The sequence below is a fragment of the Loxodonta africana genome, chromosome 12 (genome assembly GCF_030014295.1).
Source record: "Loxodonta africana isolate mLoxAfr1 chromosome 12, mLoxAfr1.hap2, whole genome shotgun sequence".
NCBI lineage: Eukaryota > Metazoa > Chordata > Mammalia > Proboscidea > Elephantidae > Loxodonta > Loxodonta africana.
Window position 1 is genome coordinate 55,375,027 of NC_087353.1, and position 17,376 is coordinate 55,392,402.

Sequence of the window (17,376 nt, forward strand, 5' to 3'; positions counted from 1 at the left end):
GGGCGGGAGGTGTTGGCAGCATGGCACTCCTGGCTTACTATTCTTGGCCTGCACTTTGCCATGCAGCTGCGGGTCCTTCCCCTTGCACGTCAGGCCTCCACTTCTGAGGCTTGGCTCTGTTCAGGGTGTGGCCATGTGGCCTGTTGTCACCAGCCTTCAGGAGCCACTCCTTATGCTTGCAGGTCTCCCGTGGGAGAATTCCTCCTGGCTGGAGGCAGGACCAAAACCTGGCTGGTGGGGAACAAGCTGGTTACCGTAACGACGAGTGTGGGAACTGGCACACGGTCGCTGCTGGGCCTAGACCCAGGCGAGCTGCAGGGTGGCTCAGAGCTTAGGTGACTGTGACCCCCACCCCCTCGGCCTCTGCCGTGGCTGGCCCAAAGACCACAGGGGGGACCTCATTTACCTGTGGGGCACTTCTATCCTCAGCTCCAGCCCTGGTGTACACGTGAGGCAGACGAAAGAGGCGCCAGCCAAGCTGGAGTCCCAGGCTGGGGTACAGGTGTGCCGCAGGGCCCGGGACCGGGTCCGCTCCATGTCAGGTAGGCCCTCTGCGCCCTGCTGGCCCTGCTTGTGCCATCCCCGTGCTCTGCAAGGCCCCTTGGAGCCGTGGTCTGGGAGGGACAGCATCAGGCTGGACCCACATCCTGACATACCCACCCCAGGGGCTGCTGTAGGGCAGGCGGGGCCCTTCCTGTGGCCCTGAGTGCACCTGAGGCCCACGTGGTCAGAGGCCCTACTGCCTGCCTTGGCTGTCTGGGAGGCTGCCCTCAGGGCCCTGGGAGGAACAGCTGGCTCTGCGTGGTGGCTTCCATGGTGCGGGTGGTTACCAGCTCTTTGGCCTTTCCCTCTCCAGGTGGCCATGGCCTGCGCGTGGGAGCCCTGGACACTCTAGCCTCCTACTTCCCTGGAGGCCCTATTTGTCCAGGGCCGCAGACCATGCCGGTCGTGAAGCCTCAGAAAGCCTCAGCGAGCACCCAGATGCCAGTGCCAAAGGAAAAGACAAACCTGGCTGCCTACGTGCCCCTCCTGACCCAGGGCTGGGCTGAGATCCTGGTCCGGAGGCCCACAGGTATGGAGGGTGGGCCTCACCCTGGGCCCAGTGAGACGGGGCACTTGGGAGGCGATGAATCCGTCCCCACAGACGTGAGGTCAGGGAGAACCTGGTGCAAAGTGAGCAGAAGGAAAGACCCTGAGGCCTAGACCTGTGCTGCCTTGGGGAGAGTGTGGATGGAGCCGTGAGAGGAGGGGGAGGGGTGCTGGCCTTGTAGACACCTCAGTGTCCACAGCTGTGGGGGGCTGGAGGGGTGGCCAGGAGGGGATCTGCACCCACGTTTCAGCTCAGGACGCTGTTCCTGCGGGGAGTGGGCAGGAGGGAGGCAGGAGACCTGATGAGAAGGCCTGGGGGCAGGAGGAGGAGAGCAAGGTCAGGTTGGTGCATTCTGGATGCTGGGGGTACAGGGAGGGCCACCAAGTTGTGGCTGCCAGCTGTGCCTGCCTTCCCCTTTGGGGAGGAGTCTGGTCTCACCTGGCCTTGCTGGGGAGCAGACCTGGGGCGGTAGGGCCACTGTGAACCAGGCCTCAGTGCTCATCGCTGAGAAGGGGTGATGCTGAGAGGTGCCGCTGGGCCTTGGCCAGGTCCTGGGGTACTTCGAGGTGGGGTGTACCTGGTCCTGGTCCTGGCTTCCCCCGCCCTGCTCTTTGTGGTTTCTGTGGTTGAAGCCGAGCAGCCCAGGCTGCCACCAGACAAGGGCTGTTCTGGGAGCTGCTTGCTGAGGGGAGGGATGCTGGTTAGAAGCACTGCTGTCCGGCTGCTGGGCCCCAAGCCTGAGGGGTGCTGCCCACCCTCCCTGCAGGGAACACCAGTTGGTTGATGAGCCTGGAGAATCCACTAAGCCCTTTCTCTTCGGACATCAACAATATGCCACTGCAGGAGTTGTCCAATGCTCTCATGGCCGCTGAGCGCTTCAAGGAGCACCGTGACACGGCCCTGTACAAGTCATTGTCGGTGCCAGTGGCCAGCGCCTCCAAGCCCTCCCTCCTGCCCCGCTCCAACACAGGTGAGCACGGCTGGCCAGTACTCTGCCCAGTGGCTGGCGTTGCCTGCTGGCTGGCAGCTCGTCCCCTCGACTGTGGGGCTACACCCAGATCTCCACATGACCTTAGGGTCCTTATGCCCCTCTCGGCACTGCCAGCCTCAGGCACTGGAGGCTGCTGGAGCATGCAGCCTGGGCCTGCTCGCCTCCTGCTCCCGTGGCCACAGATGCAGACAGAACTGAGGGGTGGCAGACTCAACTGACGTGTGCTAGGCCTTTCAGAAGGAAGGCTAGGCCCTGTGTGCGTCATGTTCAGCCCCCAGGCCTGGCGCTGCTGGCCTCCCTCTCTCCTCTGCAGGGCTTGGGCCTCTGCAGGGCTAGTGGTGGCTGTCCTCTTTGCTCGACCTGCGCTAGTCTGTCTTTCCTATGATGTGGCAGCTCATGTGGTTTCCCTTGCAGTGGCCTCTTTCTCCTCCCTGAGCCAGTCCAGTTGCCAAGGAAAGCTGCACAGGAGCGTTTCCTGGGCAGGTACTTGCGCAGCTCAGGGGAGTGGTGTTGGCTGCAGAGGCCCTCTGCCCCTAGATGCTGTTTTCATCGCCCCCCACCTAGTCACCCTCCATGGGCCCCACGGAGCTACCCTTGCCACCCACCCTCAAGGAGCAGAGCCCTGACTCGCATGAGGACGTCTGTGTAGACACTACCTGCTTTGCCGGCAGGACCCTGGCCTCGTGCCTGAGCTGTGCTTCCAAGCTGTGCATGCCCCTCCTGCCTTTCTCCAGGCTGAGGCACAGGGGCCGCGAGTGTCCCTGGTGACATCAGCCACTGAGCCGCAGAGGCCAGCTGGCAGCAGCTGTTTGGGGTTCTCTGACCCTGGGGCTCTGCTGGCCTGACCTCACTTTGCGTGGTCTGATTGGCTTTGTAGACTAGCAGATGGGGCTGTGTCTTCTTCCCTGCCATGTGGCCTAGGGCCCTGTAGATTGGCCTCTGCCCGCTGCCCCCAGGTATGGCAGAGCAGTGTGCAGACGGGTCCTAGGGGCAGCTAGCGGACTGCGTGTGCACGTGAGGGTGCACAGGGCTGTGCCAGCTCTCTGCTGCTTTTTGTGCTCACCAGCACCCTGACACTGGCATAGGAGGTGCTGCCCCGGCTTCCGCGCCCTCTCCAGTGTGGCTGGCCATGGGTTTGGCTTGGATTTGGAGCAAGCCTCGCTTACGTAGTGTGCCTTTGTGTGCAAGGATGGCTCAGGTGTCAGCCTTTTCCTTAGGGCTGAGGTTGGGGAAGCAGCCTGGGCCTGTTTCCTGGGCCTGCTTCGGATAGGGCTGCACCGGTGGGGGAAGGCCACCCTGCCTGCCCTGCAGGAGGAGCAGAGGATACTGGAGGGACACAGTCAGCACTTGGCTGCCTAGACGGTGGGCCTTGGGAGGTGCCCTATGTCCAGGCTCACGCTGCAGCCCCCGTGAGGAGTCCTTTCCCTTTGGCTTCACGGGTGGGACAGCTTAGACACAGGACAGGGGAGGCTCTGGGTAGGCCCTGCAGGGGCCACATCCCCACTGGTAGGGAAAAGGCTGGTGCCTGAGACCAAGTGCGCTTGCTGCAGGCCGTCGGCACCCATAGCCACCTGTCCTCCTAGACTCCCCGGGGGTTCTGGAGGAAGGATGTGCAGGTGAGATGAACTTGTCCACTGAGCTTCCTGAGCTTGAGGACTTCAAGGCAGCCTCAGGTTCAGACAGGCGCTCCCAGCGTACCGATGCTTACAGTAGGGTGAGTGTGGTGGCACCTTGGGGACTGAGTCTGAGGCTCAGTGCTGGGTGGCTGTGCAGCCCTGGGCTGGGGAACAGGTGGGCTCAAGGGTGTGTTCTGACCAGGATTCTCTCTGGTCGGCCCCTCTGCAGTCATCTTCGATCTCCAGCCAAGAGGAGAAGCAGCTGTGTGCAGAGGAGCTGGCTGCCAGGGGAATCCCCATTGAGCAGGTGGTGTCCTCCAGGGGTGGCCAGCCCTGTGTGGACCTCTCCTTTCAGCCCTCGCAGCCTCTAAGCAAATCCAGCTCCTCACCCGAACTGCAGACCTTGCAGGACATCTTTGGGGACGCTGGGGACAAGGCCGATGGAGGCTGGCTGAGCCCTGAGGCCAAGGCCCGGTGGCAGTCGGGGACCCTGGATGGGGAGTGTGCTGCCTGGCTGGCTCCAGGTGAGGAGGGCCGGGCCCATGCCCCAGCCCAGCACGAGGGCTCACTGCCCTGCAGCTCCCCACGCTCCCCACACGGCCTGCGGCCCCGAGGCTACACCATTTCCGACCCAGTCCAGTTGCGCAGGGGCAAGACAGTGGAGAGAGACACCTCCAACAGCCGAGCTGCTGCCTCCAACGCGGAGAAGGTGCCAGGCATCAACCCCAGGTGGGCTAGGGCTCCTGGACACCCTCCCTGAGAGGCCTGTGGCCTCTTGCCCTTCGGCTGCCCATTTGTGGGTGGGGTAGGGGGTGAGGGCCTCGTGCCCTGCAATAGACTCCTTCTTTGGACATAGTGTTGGGCCGTCGTCCTGAGCCCAGTGTCACATCTCTCCCCCTGGCAGCTTTGTGTTCCTGCAGCTCTACCACTCGCCCTTCTTTGGGGACGAGTCCAACAAGCCAATTCTGTTACCCAACGAGGTGGGTGCCCACTCCAGTCCCTTAGACCCTGTGGGGCTGGGGGCACCTGGTAGATGGGGCGTGTTGGGGGCAAGGGCACCCGTCTCTGGGCTCATGCGGGGCTTTGTGTGGCTACAGTCCTTCGAGCGCTCGGTGCAGCTCCTTGACCAGATCCCTTCGTATGACACACACAAGATCGCTGTTTTGTACGTGGGAGAGGGCCAGGTGAGGCTTCAGCAGGCAGGGGTCAGCTGCTGGCTTCCCTGCCAGGGGAGGGTGGTCTGGGCCCTGCACTTTCCAGAGAGCTGAGCATTGGTTCCCTGACAGATGCTTATTGGGCACTGCGCTAGGCACTGTTCCAAGGACACAGAAGTGGGTGGCTGTACCCCTGTGGGACCTGGTAGAGAAGGCTGAGGCCTATGGGGGAGAAGGTACCAGGCGGAGGAGACTGGAGTGCTGGGTGGGAGGGTGCTAGTTGCCTAGGGGACCTGAGTCAGGTGACATTGGAGTAGAGGTGTGCAGGAAGTGAGGCAGGTGAGCAGTGTCCCTATGAATGGCCAGCACAAAGGCCCTGGGGTGCTTAAGGGCAGCCATGGGGCTGAGCTTGGGGTGGGGTTGACAGTAGGCAGCCTTGCTGGGCACTGCATGCTGAGGGCAGGAGGCCTGGGGTGGCTCAGAGCTGCAGCTGTGGTATGGAGAATGGAGAAAGGACTACTGGGTGGGGCCTGTGGAGGGCCTGTGACTACCTAGACCTGGAGCAGCTCCATGGTGCAAGGCAGAGTTGGAGCTGACAGGATTTGCCTACTGACTGTGTCTGGAGAGTGGGAGAAAGGGCAAGTTGGGATGATACCGCATATTTGGCAGGGGAGTTGCTATGCACTGAGTCAGAAGATGGCCAAGGCAGAGTGCTCCTATGTCACCCCCAATGATGACAGGCCCTCCAGCCCCTAGAACTGTCCTGGGGTGGGAGGCTGCTGGTCAGAGGCCCGACCCTGGGTGCCACCATTCTTCTCCCATCTCCTCACAGAGCAACAGTGAGCTCGCCATCCTCTCCAACGAGCACGGCTCCTACAGGTATACAGAATTCCTGACGGGCCTGGGCAAGCTCATTGAGCTCAAGGACTGCCAGCCTGACAAGGTGTACCTGGGTGGCTTGGATGTGGGCGGCGAGGACGGCCAGTTCACCTACTGCTGGCATGATGACATCATGCAAGGTGGGGACTGTGGCGCCCCCTTCCAGGAGGCTCCTAGGAGTGCCGGGCCCGGGCTGCCAGACTGGGTGGTGAGCTTGTGGTGGGCTGGTGTCTCTGCCTTTGCAAGCCTCCGGAAGGGGAGCTGCGCCACTGGCTGGGCAACAAACCCTGGCTTCCCTGGGACTGCTTGGGTGGGCACCCCTCAAGGATCCTCCTCCAGCCTGCCTCGTTCCTGTAGCAGTCTTTCACATCGCCACCCTGATGCCCACCAAGGATGGGGACAAGCACCGCTGTGACAAGAAGCGCCACCTGGGCAATGACTTTGTGTCCATTGTCTACAACGACTCTGGCGAGGACTTCAGGCTGGGCACCATCAAGGTACAGGACATGGGGCTCCACCAGGTTACCACAGGGCTGGCAGGGCTCCAACTCTAGTGAGAGACCCAGGCGGGGCCCCTCTAAGATAGGGGCAGTGACAGCCCTGTCTCTGGGAGAGTTCCTCAGCCAAGCAGGGTGACAGGGACACAAGTCCCAGAGCTGCCAAGGGCTGACCTCACGGAGAGAAGGGAGTACTGGATTAGCACAGGGTCAAATGAACTTGGATGGATGCTGGGGGTCGTCAGCGTGTGAAGGGCCACTGGTGGGGGCTGAAGTCCTGTAAACCAAGCGGAGAGGTGACAGCCTCCAGCACCTGCTGACCCAGCACCTTCCTGAGCCAAGTGGGGCTGTGGCACCTTACGGGCCTGGCTAAGCTCCCTCCCGCCAGCAGGGCCAGTTCAACTTCGTGCATGTGATTATCACTCCTCTGGACTATGAGTGCAACCTGGTCTCACTCCAGTGCCGGAAAGGTGAGCTTGGCCAGGCTGGGCGGGCAGGGGGGCCCCCGGGCTGAGTGCTGACCAAGTTCTGTGTCTTCCCAGACATGGAGGGCCTGGTGGACACCAGTATGGCCAAGATCGTGTCTGACTGTAACCTGCCCTTCGTGGCCCGCCAGATGGCCTTGCATGCCAACGTGAGTTATGTGCCACTCCTGGGGTCCCACACCATGGTGGTGGGCAGGTGGGCTCAGTGGCCTTTCTGCTTCTGCCCACTTAGATGGCCTCCCAGGTCCACCACAGCCGCTCTAACCCCACTGACATCTACCCTTCCAAGTGGATTGCCCGGCTCCGCCACATCAAGCGGCTACGTCACCGGGTAGGGGGAGGGCATGTGGGGTGGGGCAGGGGTGCGGCAGGGGTGCAGGGGAGGGTGTGTGGGGCCTTTGAGCCCGTGGCCTGCTGGTTTTCTGGAGCAGGTGGTACCTACCTGGTCAGCGCTGTTAACAGCGTCCCAGGCCGCAGGTGCCCGTGCCATCTGGGCTTCTGTCAACTCTCCTGTCCCCAGATCCGGGAGGAAGCCAATTACCTGAACCCTAGCCTGCCTCTGGTGCAGATGCATCCTCCGGCCAACACCAAGGCCCCTGCAGAGGCCACACCCACCTATGAAACCGGCCAGAGAAAGCGCCTCATCTCCTCAGTAGACGACTTCACAGAATTTGTGTGATGCTAGGTTGTGGGTGGATGCCTGGTCCTGTCAGGGCTGATGAGATACCTCCCTCCCGTCCCACCCTGGGCACCTTGTGGCCACTTCAGCCTCCCACCCCCTACATGGCCCAGTTTCTTCTCCTGGGCAAATGAAATAAAGGGGCCATGCAGCCCACGGCTGTCACTGTGCCCAGACACACAGGTAGCAGTCAGCCAACTTATTTATTTGACTTTGTCTGTTTTGTTGGGGGACGGGGGTCAAGGCTGTAGCTGCAGCCGTGCCCACAGAGGTGGCACGAGGTTCTGGCACAGGCGTAGCAGCTCCGAGGAGGGGCCCCACACGTGTTTTCATGTGCACTGTCAGGTTTACTCCCCGGAAGCCAGCCCGGGGCGGCCCTTTCCCTCTCACAGACCCTCCCACCACAGCTTCGTCCTCCTTTGGGCCACACTAAAGCCAGCAGGCCTGGGTTGCGACCTTCCTTGTGTACTCGTACCAGTGAGGGGACAAGGTCGCTGTGATGGAGCAGCTGTCCCCCTCCAGCCAACGTCCCAGCATCTGGCCAGACTCGGATCCTAGAAACAGCGTCGCGTCCCTGGTGCCCGGCTACACCTGTCGAGGTCAGCCCTGCATGGGCAGGTACCGAGGAGGGAGACAGCGCTGCGATCGGCTCCCACTGCAACGTGGGCAACCATGGGCCTCAGCCCGAGTGAGATACCGACATACAAAAATACACATTTACCCCGTATAAATTACTGACGGCAGACAGGGAGGTGGGGGCAAGCGCGCAGCGGGGTAGGAGGGCAATAACTTAGGGGAGGAGAATGGGGTGCAGGGGAGCCATCGCTGGGCATAGCCCGCTGCACCTGTACCTGAGGACTGGGAGTAAGTTAGCGCCCAGAGGCTGAGCACTCACTCGGTCCAATACTGCTATGTCCTCCCGCAGTGTGGGGAGGGGACCCTGGTCCTGGCTGGCTATGCAGCCACGTTAAAGTGCTGACACCCACAGACAGACGGGCTCTAGCATCTCTGTGTGGGACCTGCATGCAGAGGTTTTTGTCTGGCCTGGAGCCTCGAAGCAGAAGTTAATACTGAGCGGTGTCCTCCATGGCCCTCGGCAGGCTGGCCCCGCTAAGTGCTGCTGGGTCGCACCTTGTTCTTGGCCCGCAGGGACGCTCTGCTGGGGCCTGTGGCCAAGCCAATGCCCCGGCTGGCCCGGGCAAGGCGGCTAGGCAGAGCTGGCTGGGGACCAGGGGGAGGTGGGGTGGGGGGCATGTTGCCCCTACAGCCATGTAGGCCCTGCAGCCGCCGCTCCAGCTGGTACACTTCCTCAGTGGCCTGATTGAGTCGGTCAAACTGGGCCAGAAGGGCCTCGAAGACCACGTGCAGGCGGGAGGGCTCAGGCTCCCCCCGCAGCCCTGGCCGGACCAGGCCTATGTCCAGCTGGCTGGAGGAGGTGGAGGGGCGTGAGGCGTCTGAGCCCGTGCTGGGTGGGGGTGCATCGGGGGATGACTTGGAGTCCCTGGATGAGCGCGAGGGCAGCGGCTCCATGCCCTCGAAACGGACTTTGTGGCGGAACTGGGGGCGGCACAGGGGCTCGGTCAGTCCGGCTGCACCCTGGGCTCCCTGGGGCCCAGGGTGCGTCCCTCTCCCCCCCCCTGGGCCGTACCCACCTCCTTGACCTTGCTGAAGCCCAACCAGAGGCGCAGGCGGCGCAGGAACAGCTCCACCATCTCGTAGTCCTGCGGCTCCCAAGCTGGCCGGTAGAGCTCACCATGCAGGGCGTGGTAGTGCCAGCGCAGGAGAATGGCACCCAGCCGCAGGGCGCCCCACAGACGCAGCATCCAGAGCCCTGTGCACAGCAGCAGGGACAGGCGCCAAGGCTCGGCTGGGCACAGGGCGACGCCTCCCATGTTGGGACACAGCACCAGGAGGGCCCGGGTAGCGCTGCGCAGTGAGTCCACACCAGAGGAGACCAGCTGCAAGGAAGGTGCAAGTGAAGGCTGGTCTGCTACACCACCTGCCACCCCCCAGGCAGCACCTAGCACCCACCAGGACAGCCAGCTGGGTGTAGGCCATGGCGAGCACCACCAGGGTCACGGCTGTACCCACGAGCTCTGGCAGGGCCCGACACAGCGTCTTGCCAAAAACCGACCACTGGCGCACGAAGCGCAGCTGCTGTGCAGCCTGCAGGCAGGTAGACAGTCAGTCTGTGGTGTGGGTGGGCAAGCGCTGCCCCCATTCCCACCCATCTCACCTTGACCAGGAGCATGAAGAGCAGCAACGCGGCAAGGCCACGGGCCACGGTGCTCAGCTGTGCCACCTGCTCGAAGCTGATAAAGTGGCGCAAGCGGCCACCCACAAAGCGGGCCCACTGGCGGTCAGCAGCACCCAGTTGGGCCAGGCGTACGAGTGCTGCGGCTGCCGCCAGCACAGCCAGCAACCCTCGCACCCAGGCCCCGGGCCTCGCCACACGCCCACACCCTTCTCTCTTCCAGGCCCAGGTCTCAGCCGCCAGGAAGTGCAGTGCAAACAGCAGGAGGCTCACCTGCAGGTGGACAGATGTGGGCTCAGCATGGCCACAGAGAGACCGGGGCGGGGAGGGGAAGGGTCTTTCCTGAGGGTCAGGGCCTCCAGGACAGGGCAGGGCTCACCGAGGTGAGCAGCTGCAGGGATAGGCCAGTGCTGAGGCGCTGCAGGGTGAAGGGACGGATGCTGAGGGCAGCCACCGCCTGTCCAGTCACAGGGAACTCAAGGCGCAGTGTGACAGCGGCGTGCAGCCCCACCGCTGGGCTGTAGCGTGTGAGCTCCACAAACACAGCGCGGCTCCTGCAGGAGGGATAGGAGAGGGGGCTCACAAGAGAGGAGACCCTGGACAGAGGCTGCATTCCCATGAGTGGGTGAACTGGTGGTGCAGAGGTGGGGGGAGAGGGACCTGGTGGTGGGCAGGGAGCTAATCCTGGAGGTGAAGGGGAGGATGGAGGACACGGGTGGACCTGGGGCACAGTGGACAAGAGATGGATGGATTTGAGTCTGTAGGGGTGGGGATGGGGGCCATGATCCCAAGTATGTGTGAGTGGAGAGGCCTGTGTGAGTGCTGGAGACAGCCCCACCTGTTGTCCACCCAGCGGTGCTGCTGCAGGAAATTCAGCTGTGCACGGCTTTCCTCCAGGCTTAGCCCCAGCTCCTGCACGTAGCCCCCGCTGTCATACACGGCGCAGGCACCCCAGTGCCAGACTCTGGTGGGCAGGGTCAGTGTTGGAATCATACTCCTGGGGCACTCCTCCCCCTCGAAGGGACGGGGCCTCACTGCACTGCTTACCCCAACAGATCAGGCGCTGAGTAGGCCCATGTTGCGGAGCTGTTGCGGGCAGCATGCTCCCAGCCAACGCTGTAGTCACTGGTGCTGAAGCCTCCTGTGGCTGAGCGGGAGTAGGCACATGGACAGGGTTCACCAGATGCCTGGGCGGCGCCCTGCTCACCCACAAGCTCCCATAACCTATCTGGCAGCCAATCAGGTGATATCATTCTCTCGACCTTATAGGCAAGGAAACTGTGGCCGAGGGCGGGCCAAGGTCACAGGCTAGGTAGGGGGCAAAGCTGAGTTAAAGCCCAGAAAATGTCCTCTGTGGGTGGGTGCTGGGTGCCCACCCTGCTCACCTTCCTGTAGGCGCACCTGCCGCAGCCGCGGGGGCCCCAGCTCTGGGCTGGACTGATTCCCGTGGACGTAGGGGAGCAGCACGCGGGACATCCACAGCCAGAACTCGTCTGACCTGCCAGGACCAAACAGACAGCGCTCTGACCCGCAGCTCCCAGGCCCAGCCAGGTTCAGAGGTCTCATGCGCAGAAGGTGGGTGCCACTGCTGGAGGGGATGAGGTCCACTGGCTCCTCCCTTGGCCCTGACAGATGGGCCAGATTGGTCTCTGGGGGGCTGCATCCTGGGCCTCCACCACTCAGTGCAAGCAGCCACCACCCCGTCCTGACAACCAGAAATGTCTCCAGACACTCCCCAGTGTCCCCTGGGGCAGAGCTGCTGGGCTGAGAGCTTGGGACCACTCTGAGGCAGGCTGAGGTGGGCAGGGCCTTGTACCGAGTGATGGCCAGGAAGGCCCGGCTGTCCAGCTCCTGCTTGATGGCACTCTGCAGGCGGTAGGCGTGGCCATGGCACGAGGCGTCCCCATAGGTGGCCAGCAGCGTCACCAGAAGAAAAAGCATGTACACCAGGAGGTTCTGGGGAGACAGAGGCCCATCTTCTGCCCACAGGGACCTGTGGTGCCCCCAGACCCACCCAGCCACTCCACTGTAACAGGGAAGGTCCTCCTGGGATGCCTGGCAGCAGACTGCCCACGGCCAGGGTCCTGGTGCTAAGGAGGACAACACTGACACCCAGTGCCTCCATCTGGGGGCAGATGTGCCCAAGGGCTGGCAAGCTCAGTGGGGCACAAGCAGGGGCTGGGCAGTGTGATGGGGGGACCTGGTGTAGCCAGGACCCCAGACACCCACTGAAGAGCCCTCCATGGTCAGAAAAGGGGAACATGGAGTTTCCAAGAAAGGGGACCAACAGGTGGCTGTGGACATGGGGTAGTCGCTGGCAGGGAGGCAGGGGTGGGGGAGACGTGGGGGGGCGCCAGCGGGGAGGCAGGGGGTGGGTGGCAGCAGCCAGCTCACCCGCAGCACCCTGTGCAGCCTCTTGACCTTGCGGGCCTCCTCCTTGGCCAGGAAGAGTGCGAAGCCGTGTGGGGGCCGGACACGGGGCACACGCTCGCTCACGGGCGTCACGGCTGGGCTCTCCACCAGTGTGTCGTCCTCATCGGGGTGCAGCCGCTTGGCCACCAGTGAGAAGTACAGGGCCTCCAACAGGACCTGGGGGGGCTGGCATCAGGGGGAGGCCGGCGCAGGGGGGCATCGGAAGGTCGGTGGGGGGAGACTTTGCGGGGGGACCAGTGCAGGCGGTACGTAGGAGGCTCAGTGCGGGGGTACATGGCGGGGAGCACTGGAGGGCTGGTGTAGGGGGAACTCAGGAGGGGCCAGTGAGGGGTGTCAGAGGGCTGGCATGGGGGGCCGAGGCCCCCAGCCCCCTCACCTTGAGTGGTTCCCAGCCCAGGAACGAGGCAAGGAGACTGGAGCTGCTGGACAGCAGCCACATGACGCTGATGCTGGAGGGGAAGCCAGTGCCGACCCAACCCGAAAGGCCCACAGACAGTGCCACCAGGAGCAGGCTGAGCCCATGGGCCAGGCGGGAGCACCAGGCTGGCAGCAGGCGCTTCCGCGGACCCTCCACCAGCCCTGGGAGGGAGAGACAACCTGTGACTAGTGGCCAGAGCCAGGGGCTGTGCAGGGGCATCGTGACCCAAGGGCATACCTGTGTGGCAGAGCTTCGCTGAGGAGGGCTCATCCCAGCCCAGGCCCAGGGTGGGTGGCCCTTTCTCCCCGAGCCTGTGTAGCATCAGTGCCTCAGTCCTCTCCCCAGGAGTGCTGGACCTGAGCACAGGGGGCCGTGACTGCTACGCCCTTGGTGGGGGGGGGGGGACCGTCACCACCACCCACTCCCTCCTGGGACCCAGGGAGGGCAGGCTTTACCCCAGACCAGGGGGGATGTTGGGCTGGGAGTGCAGGACATGCAGCCACCTGGTGGCTTCAAGAAAGCCATGTCCATTTCTGCTTCTCTCCCTGCTCACTTCCTGCTTGTGCCAGCTGCTACGTCCTGCATCTGTGACTCGCTCACGCCCTTCTCCTGCCTGGCCACCCCTTGGGCCCTTGTCCCAGTAGATGGGCAGCCACTGCCTCTCACTGCCCAGCTGCAGTGCCCCGCCTACACCCCCAGCAGCCAGGGCACCGTCCACATGCTATGTCTAGAACCTTCCATGCCTCACCCCTTGCCCTGCCCCCACATACACACATTCTCTACAAGTGCATCGTGCTCCATGCAGTTCTGTACTGAGATTAAAGTAACTTTTGTGCATCTCTCAGACTCCAACAGTATGCAGGGTTCTGGGGGACTCAGAGAGCTGCTCAGGACCAGCTGTCATGGGGCCAGGGCATCTTTGCAACCCTTTGTGCTACCCTGACCATCCCGATTCCAGAGCTGCTACACTGGAGAGGAGGAGGAACTGCAGGAGTGAGAGGAAATGAGGGTGAGAAAGGAGGAAAAGAATTGACAACAGGAGAGGAAGGGGAAGGGGAAACACAGGACCACGACATGCCACGGAGGAAGTTCTTGCAGGGCATCACTGCCAGCGCCTGGAGAGAGCAGCCCAAGCCCATCCACGTGCCCACCTGGGCTGAGTGTCTCCTGGTCAGTAAGAGGTTCTACACTGAGACAGGAGCAGAGAGAGAGAGTACGAGATGCATGTGAGGGACTCACGGTGTTCTCTTGAAATGGACTTTCCTATTATAAAAGTAATGGACTTAATTTATTATAAAATTAGTAAATATTATTTACCGGGGAGTGATGGTTCAAGTGTAGAATTCTTGCCTTCCCTGCAGGAGACCCAGGTTCGATTCCCAGCCAGTGGACCTCATGTGTAACCACCCCCATCGTTTGTCAGTGGAGGCCTTCATGTTGCTAGGATGCTGAACAGGTTTCAGCACAGCTTCCAGAGTAAGACTAGGGGGAATGGCCTGGTGATCTAAAAATCAGCCAGTGAAAACCGTACAGATCATAATGGTCTGGTCTGCAACCTATCCTGGGATGGACTGAGCAGCATTTCATTCCATTGTGCATGGAGCCGCCATGAGTTGGGAGCCAACTTGACACCACAGTTGCCAAGAGGATGCTGCAGAAGTGAGGCTGGGTCATAAAAGGCCATGCGGCGTCTCCCTTGTTCTCTTGGGTCACTCAGTCTAGGGAACACCGGGCACCATGTTGTAAGGACACTGAAGCAGCACTGTGGAGAGGCCACATGGGGAGGAACTAAGGGCTCCCACCATCTGATTGTTGAATTTGGGGGTGCTCTGTTATGCAGCAATAGATAACCAGAGTCCTGGTGGGCAGCAACATGATCTTACATCAGGGAACAGGCTCTCTCTGGTGTAGGCAGAGAATATAGAGGAGGAACAGAGCTGAGAGAACCCAAGGGCCCTGAAATAATCTAGGCCAGGGATGATTTGTGGTTGGAAGGTACACAAGTGCAGGAGGACTGAGTAGTTTTAGAAGGAGTGAACGGATTTGTGGGGTGCTTGCATGAGGAATGATACAAAAAGAGAAGAGTCAAGAAGGAACCGAAGTACCCTCATCCACTGCTGGTGGGTACAGTCATGGTGGAAAAACAAAAACAGTTTGGTGGTTCCTCAAAAACTTGAACAGAGAACTACCCAGTGACCCAGCAATCCCAATCCTAGGTATATACCCAGAAGAAGAGAAGGCAGAAATGCAAACAGAAACCATACACCAATGTTCACTGCAACGCTTTTCACAAGAGCCAAAAGGTGGGAACAACTAAAATATCCATTGGCAGATGATGGATGAAAAACATGTAGTCTACGCATGCACGTGACAGAATACTACTCAGCCATAAAGATAAAGAGAAGGGGTGTCCTGAAGCATGCCACAGCATGGAAAGACCTTATAAGATTCTAGCCACGCGCCCCATGGGCCCACTGCTCCCTGAAGGGCAGAAGTCCGTGGGGACAGTCCCCAGGACACCCATGAGGCCGGTGCTCCCCTTCCCCAGATGAGGGGCCAGAGGATGAGAGAGGCCATGACCCGGCCTGGCTACCACACAAGACAGAATGGGGAGAGCCAGGCCGAAGCAGGGCTTGCTGCGCATGATGACACCAGGAGCCCCCACCCTCCTTCCCCTACCCCCGGCCTCCGGGGGCCAGGCACTCACATGCTGGTGAGCAGATCCGTGTCCACCCGGGTGTCCTGGGTGGGGACCAGGCTGCTGGCCCCTTCAGCCAGAATCTGGCGGATCAAGTCTTCATCTGGAGGGGCAGTCAGGGTGGGTCGGCCTCAGAGGGGAGCCCACCAGTGCAACCCCACCCCACCTCCTCCACCCCACTCACCTGAAGCCGAGAAGTATTTGGCGGGTGAGGAGGGGCTGACCAGGGAAAGGCCGTCCTCCTCCAGGCCCAACGTGCGCCCTGGCAGTCCCCGAGCTAGCCGCTGCAGGGTGCTGCCCATGATTGATGGGTCACTGAGCAGGTCTGGCCAGCTGAATGAGCCCTCACTGGATGGCCAGCACACCAGGCTACAGGGGAAATGCATCAGTGAGGGGGCCCAGGGCATAGGCCTGCATGCGCACAGACCCAGGTCCATCATGGACAGATGTGCATTCTGGGACCGTGTGTGATGAGACCCAAGACCCAGCCACCACTGGACAGGTCCACGCGGCCCAGACCCTGCAGCCTACAGCAAGGCACATGTTTTCACTGGGGGCCCACCTTTTAGAATCATCCAGAAATAAGTCATTTCTCATTTGTTCAGCAAAGACCTATTGAGAAATACAGAGAGGGCCTCAGACTCTGGCTGCGCAGAGGCAGCAGGACCCGCCCAGCCTGGGGCTCCCTGGGCCCCAGTCAAGCCATCACCTCAGCACGGAGCCCAGAAAAGGTGAGGAAGGAGCTGTCCAACACAGACGAGTCTAGGTAGCTGTTGATGTCCAACACCTGCTGCCCAGCAGGGGTGGGGCTCGGGCCACTGGCCACCTGCAGGGAAAGGAGGTAGGTCTGGGAGGCCGGAGAAGTAACCAAACGAATTTTCTGGAAGGATAGGCATGCTCTTTATTTGCACTGCCCAATACAGTAGCCACTAGCCACATGTGGATACTGAACATTCAAAATGTAGCTAGTGCAACCAAAAACCAAACCCATTGCCGTAGAATCGATTCTGACTCATAGCGATGCTATAGGACAGAGTAGAACTGCCCTATAGGGTTTCTAAGGAGTGGCTGGTGGATTCGAACTGCCAACTTTTGGTTAGCAGCCAAGCTCTTAACCACTGTGCCACCAGGGCTCCTGTGCAACCAAGGAACTGAATTTTTCATTCTACTTAATTTAACACAAATAGCCACATGTGCACTCCAGTATGTGCTGTGATGCCTGCCTGGGGTTAACCCACTTGGTTGTGGTGTATGAGCCTTCCTATATGTTGCTGGATTTGGATGCTAGTTTTTGTTAAGGATTTTTGCGTCTGTATTTTTTTTTTTATTCATAAGCGGCATTGGTCTGTAGTTTCCCTTTTCTTGTGATACCTTTGTCTGGTTTTGGTATCAGGGTAATGCTGGCCTCGTAGAGTGAGTTAGGAAGTGTTCCCTCCTCTTCCATTTTAGGGAAAAATTTGTGAAGGTCTGGTGTTAACTTTTCTTTAAATGTTTGGTAGAATTAAGCGGTGAAGCCACCTCAGCCTGGGTTTACTTGTGGGGTGCTGAATTACTGGTGCAATCTCCATACTTGTTACAGTACTGCTCAGGTGATCTATTTCTTCTGAGTCAGTTCTGTTATGTATCTTTCCAGGAACTTGTCCATTTCTCCTTAGTTTTCTAATTTGTTGGCATACAGTTGCTCACCGTAATCCCTTACAATCTTTTTTGTTTCTATAAGGCTAGTAGCGATGCCTCTTTCGTTGCCAGTTTTAGGAACTTGCTTCTTCCCTGTTTTTCTCTTTGTCTGTCTAGCTAAAGGTTTGTCGCTTTTGTCGCTCTTTTCAAAGAAAGAGCTTTTGGCTCCCTGACTGTGTGGCTCTGTCCTAGATGGTACAGCCCTGACACCACTCCGTCCATGACTCACAGCCCCAGCTCACCTGGCTCCGGGACATCCGGAAGAGAAACAGGATGACCAGGTAGACAGGGTAGACAACCACACTGGACACCAGGCCAATGGCAACCGTGTCAACACTCAGTGGTATCAGACTGGACATGAATTGCGTGCTGGGGGAGGCGAGAGGGGAGAGGAGAGAGTGGGCACCATGTGAGGCGGGGGCGGGGGAGGCAAGAGGAGAGAGGAGAGAATGGGCACTGTGTGAGGCAGGGGGCAGGAGAGAGCCGGGCAGGGGAAGCCTTGCCC

At 60.6% G+C, this 17,376-nt stretch overlaps 2 protein-coding genes across 12 annotated transcripts in view; one reads left to right on the forward strand and one right to left on the reverse strand.

Annotated features, from left to right (window-relative positions):
- Window positions 1-7,582, forward strand: part of TSC2 (TSC complex subunit 2) — a 32,631-nt gene extending 25,049 nt beyond the window's left edge. For 4 of the 5 annotated variants that reach the window (XM_064295374.1, XM_010597417.3, XM_010597416.3 and 1 more), the window contains 14 exons: window positions 183-335; window positions 430-542; window positions 857-1,072; window positions 1,857-2,060; window positions 3,665-3,795; window positions 3,927-4,426; window positions 4,602-4,677; window positions 4,795-4,881; window positions 5,684-5,870; window positions 6,088-6,227; window positions 6,619-6,697; window positions 6,770-6,861; window positions 6,945-7,043; window positions 7,233-7,582. In XM_064295374.1, coding sequence (XP_064151444.1) covers window positions 183-335; window positions 430-542; window positions 857-1,072; window positions 1,857-2,060; window positions 3,665-3,795; window positions 3,927-4,426; window positions 4,602-4,677; window positions 4,795-4,881; window positions 5,684-5,870; window positions 6,088-6,227; window positions 6,619-6,697; window positions 6,770-6,861; window positions 6,945-7,043; window positions 7,233-7,391 — 2,236 coding nt within the window. In that variant the 3' untranslated portion in view covers window positions 7,392-7,582. The remainder of the gene's footprint in view (window positions 1-182; window positions 336-429; window positions 543-856; window positions 1,073-1,856; window positions 2,061-3,664; window positions 3,796-3,926; window positions 4,427-4,601; window positions 4,678-4,794; window positions 4,882-5,683; window positions 5,871-6,087; window positions 6,228-6,618; window positions 6,698-6,769; window positions 6,862-6,944; window positions 7,044-7,232) is intronic. The other variant, XM_023557523.2, reaches the window with a different exon arrangement.
- PKD1 (polycystin 1, transient receptor potential channel interacting) overlaps window positions 7,576-17,376 on the reverse strand; it is a 40,882-nt gene continuing 31,081 nt past the window's right edge. For 4 of the 7 annotated variants that reach the window (XM_064295371.1, XM_064295370.1, XM_010597415.3 and 1 more), the window contains 17 exons: window positions 17,114-17,240; window positions 15,904-16,020; window positions 15,757-15,806; window positions 15,379-15,563; window positions 15,204-15,297; window positions 12,734-12,852; window positions 12,455-12,657; window positions 12,040-12,234; window positions 11,462-11,601; window positions 11,031-11,143; window positions 10,693-10,792; window positions 10,484-10,609; window positions 10,025-10,199; window positions 9,628-9,918; window positions 9,423-9,557; window positions 9,044-9,349; window positions 7,576-8,948 (listed from right to left, as the gene is read on the reverse strand). In XM_064295371.1, coding sequence (XP_064151441.1) covers window positions 8,502-8,948; window positions 9,044-9,349; window positions 9,423-9,557; window positions 9,628-9,918; window positions 10,025-10,199; window positions 10,484-10,609; window positions 10,693-10,792; window positions 11,031-11,143; window positions 11,462-11,601; window positions 12,040-12,234; window positions 12,455-12,657; window positions 12,734-12,852; window positions 15,204-15,297; window positions 15,379-15,563; window positions 15,757-15,806; window positions 15,904-16,020; window positions 17,114-17,240 — 2,923 coding nt within the window. In that variant the 3' untranslated portion in view covers window positions 7,576-8,501. Of the gene's footprint in view, window positions 8,949-9,043; window positions 9,350-9,422; window positions 9,558-9,627; window positions 9,919-10,024; window positions 10,200-10,483; window positions 10,610-10,692; window positions 10,793-11,030; window positions 11,144-11,461; window positions 11,602-12,039; window positions 12,235-12,454; window positions 12,658-12,733; window positions 12,883-15,203; window positions 15,298-15,378; window positions 15,564-15,756; window positions 15,807-15,903; window positions 16,021-17,113; window positions 17,241-17,376 lie in introns of those variants that run through there. The other 3 variants (XM_064295369.1, XR_010323592.1, XM_064295373.1) reach the window with 3 other exon arrangements.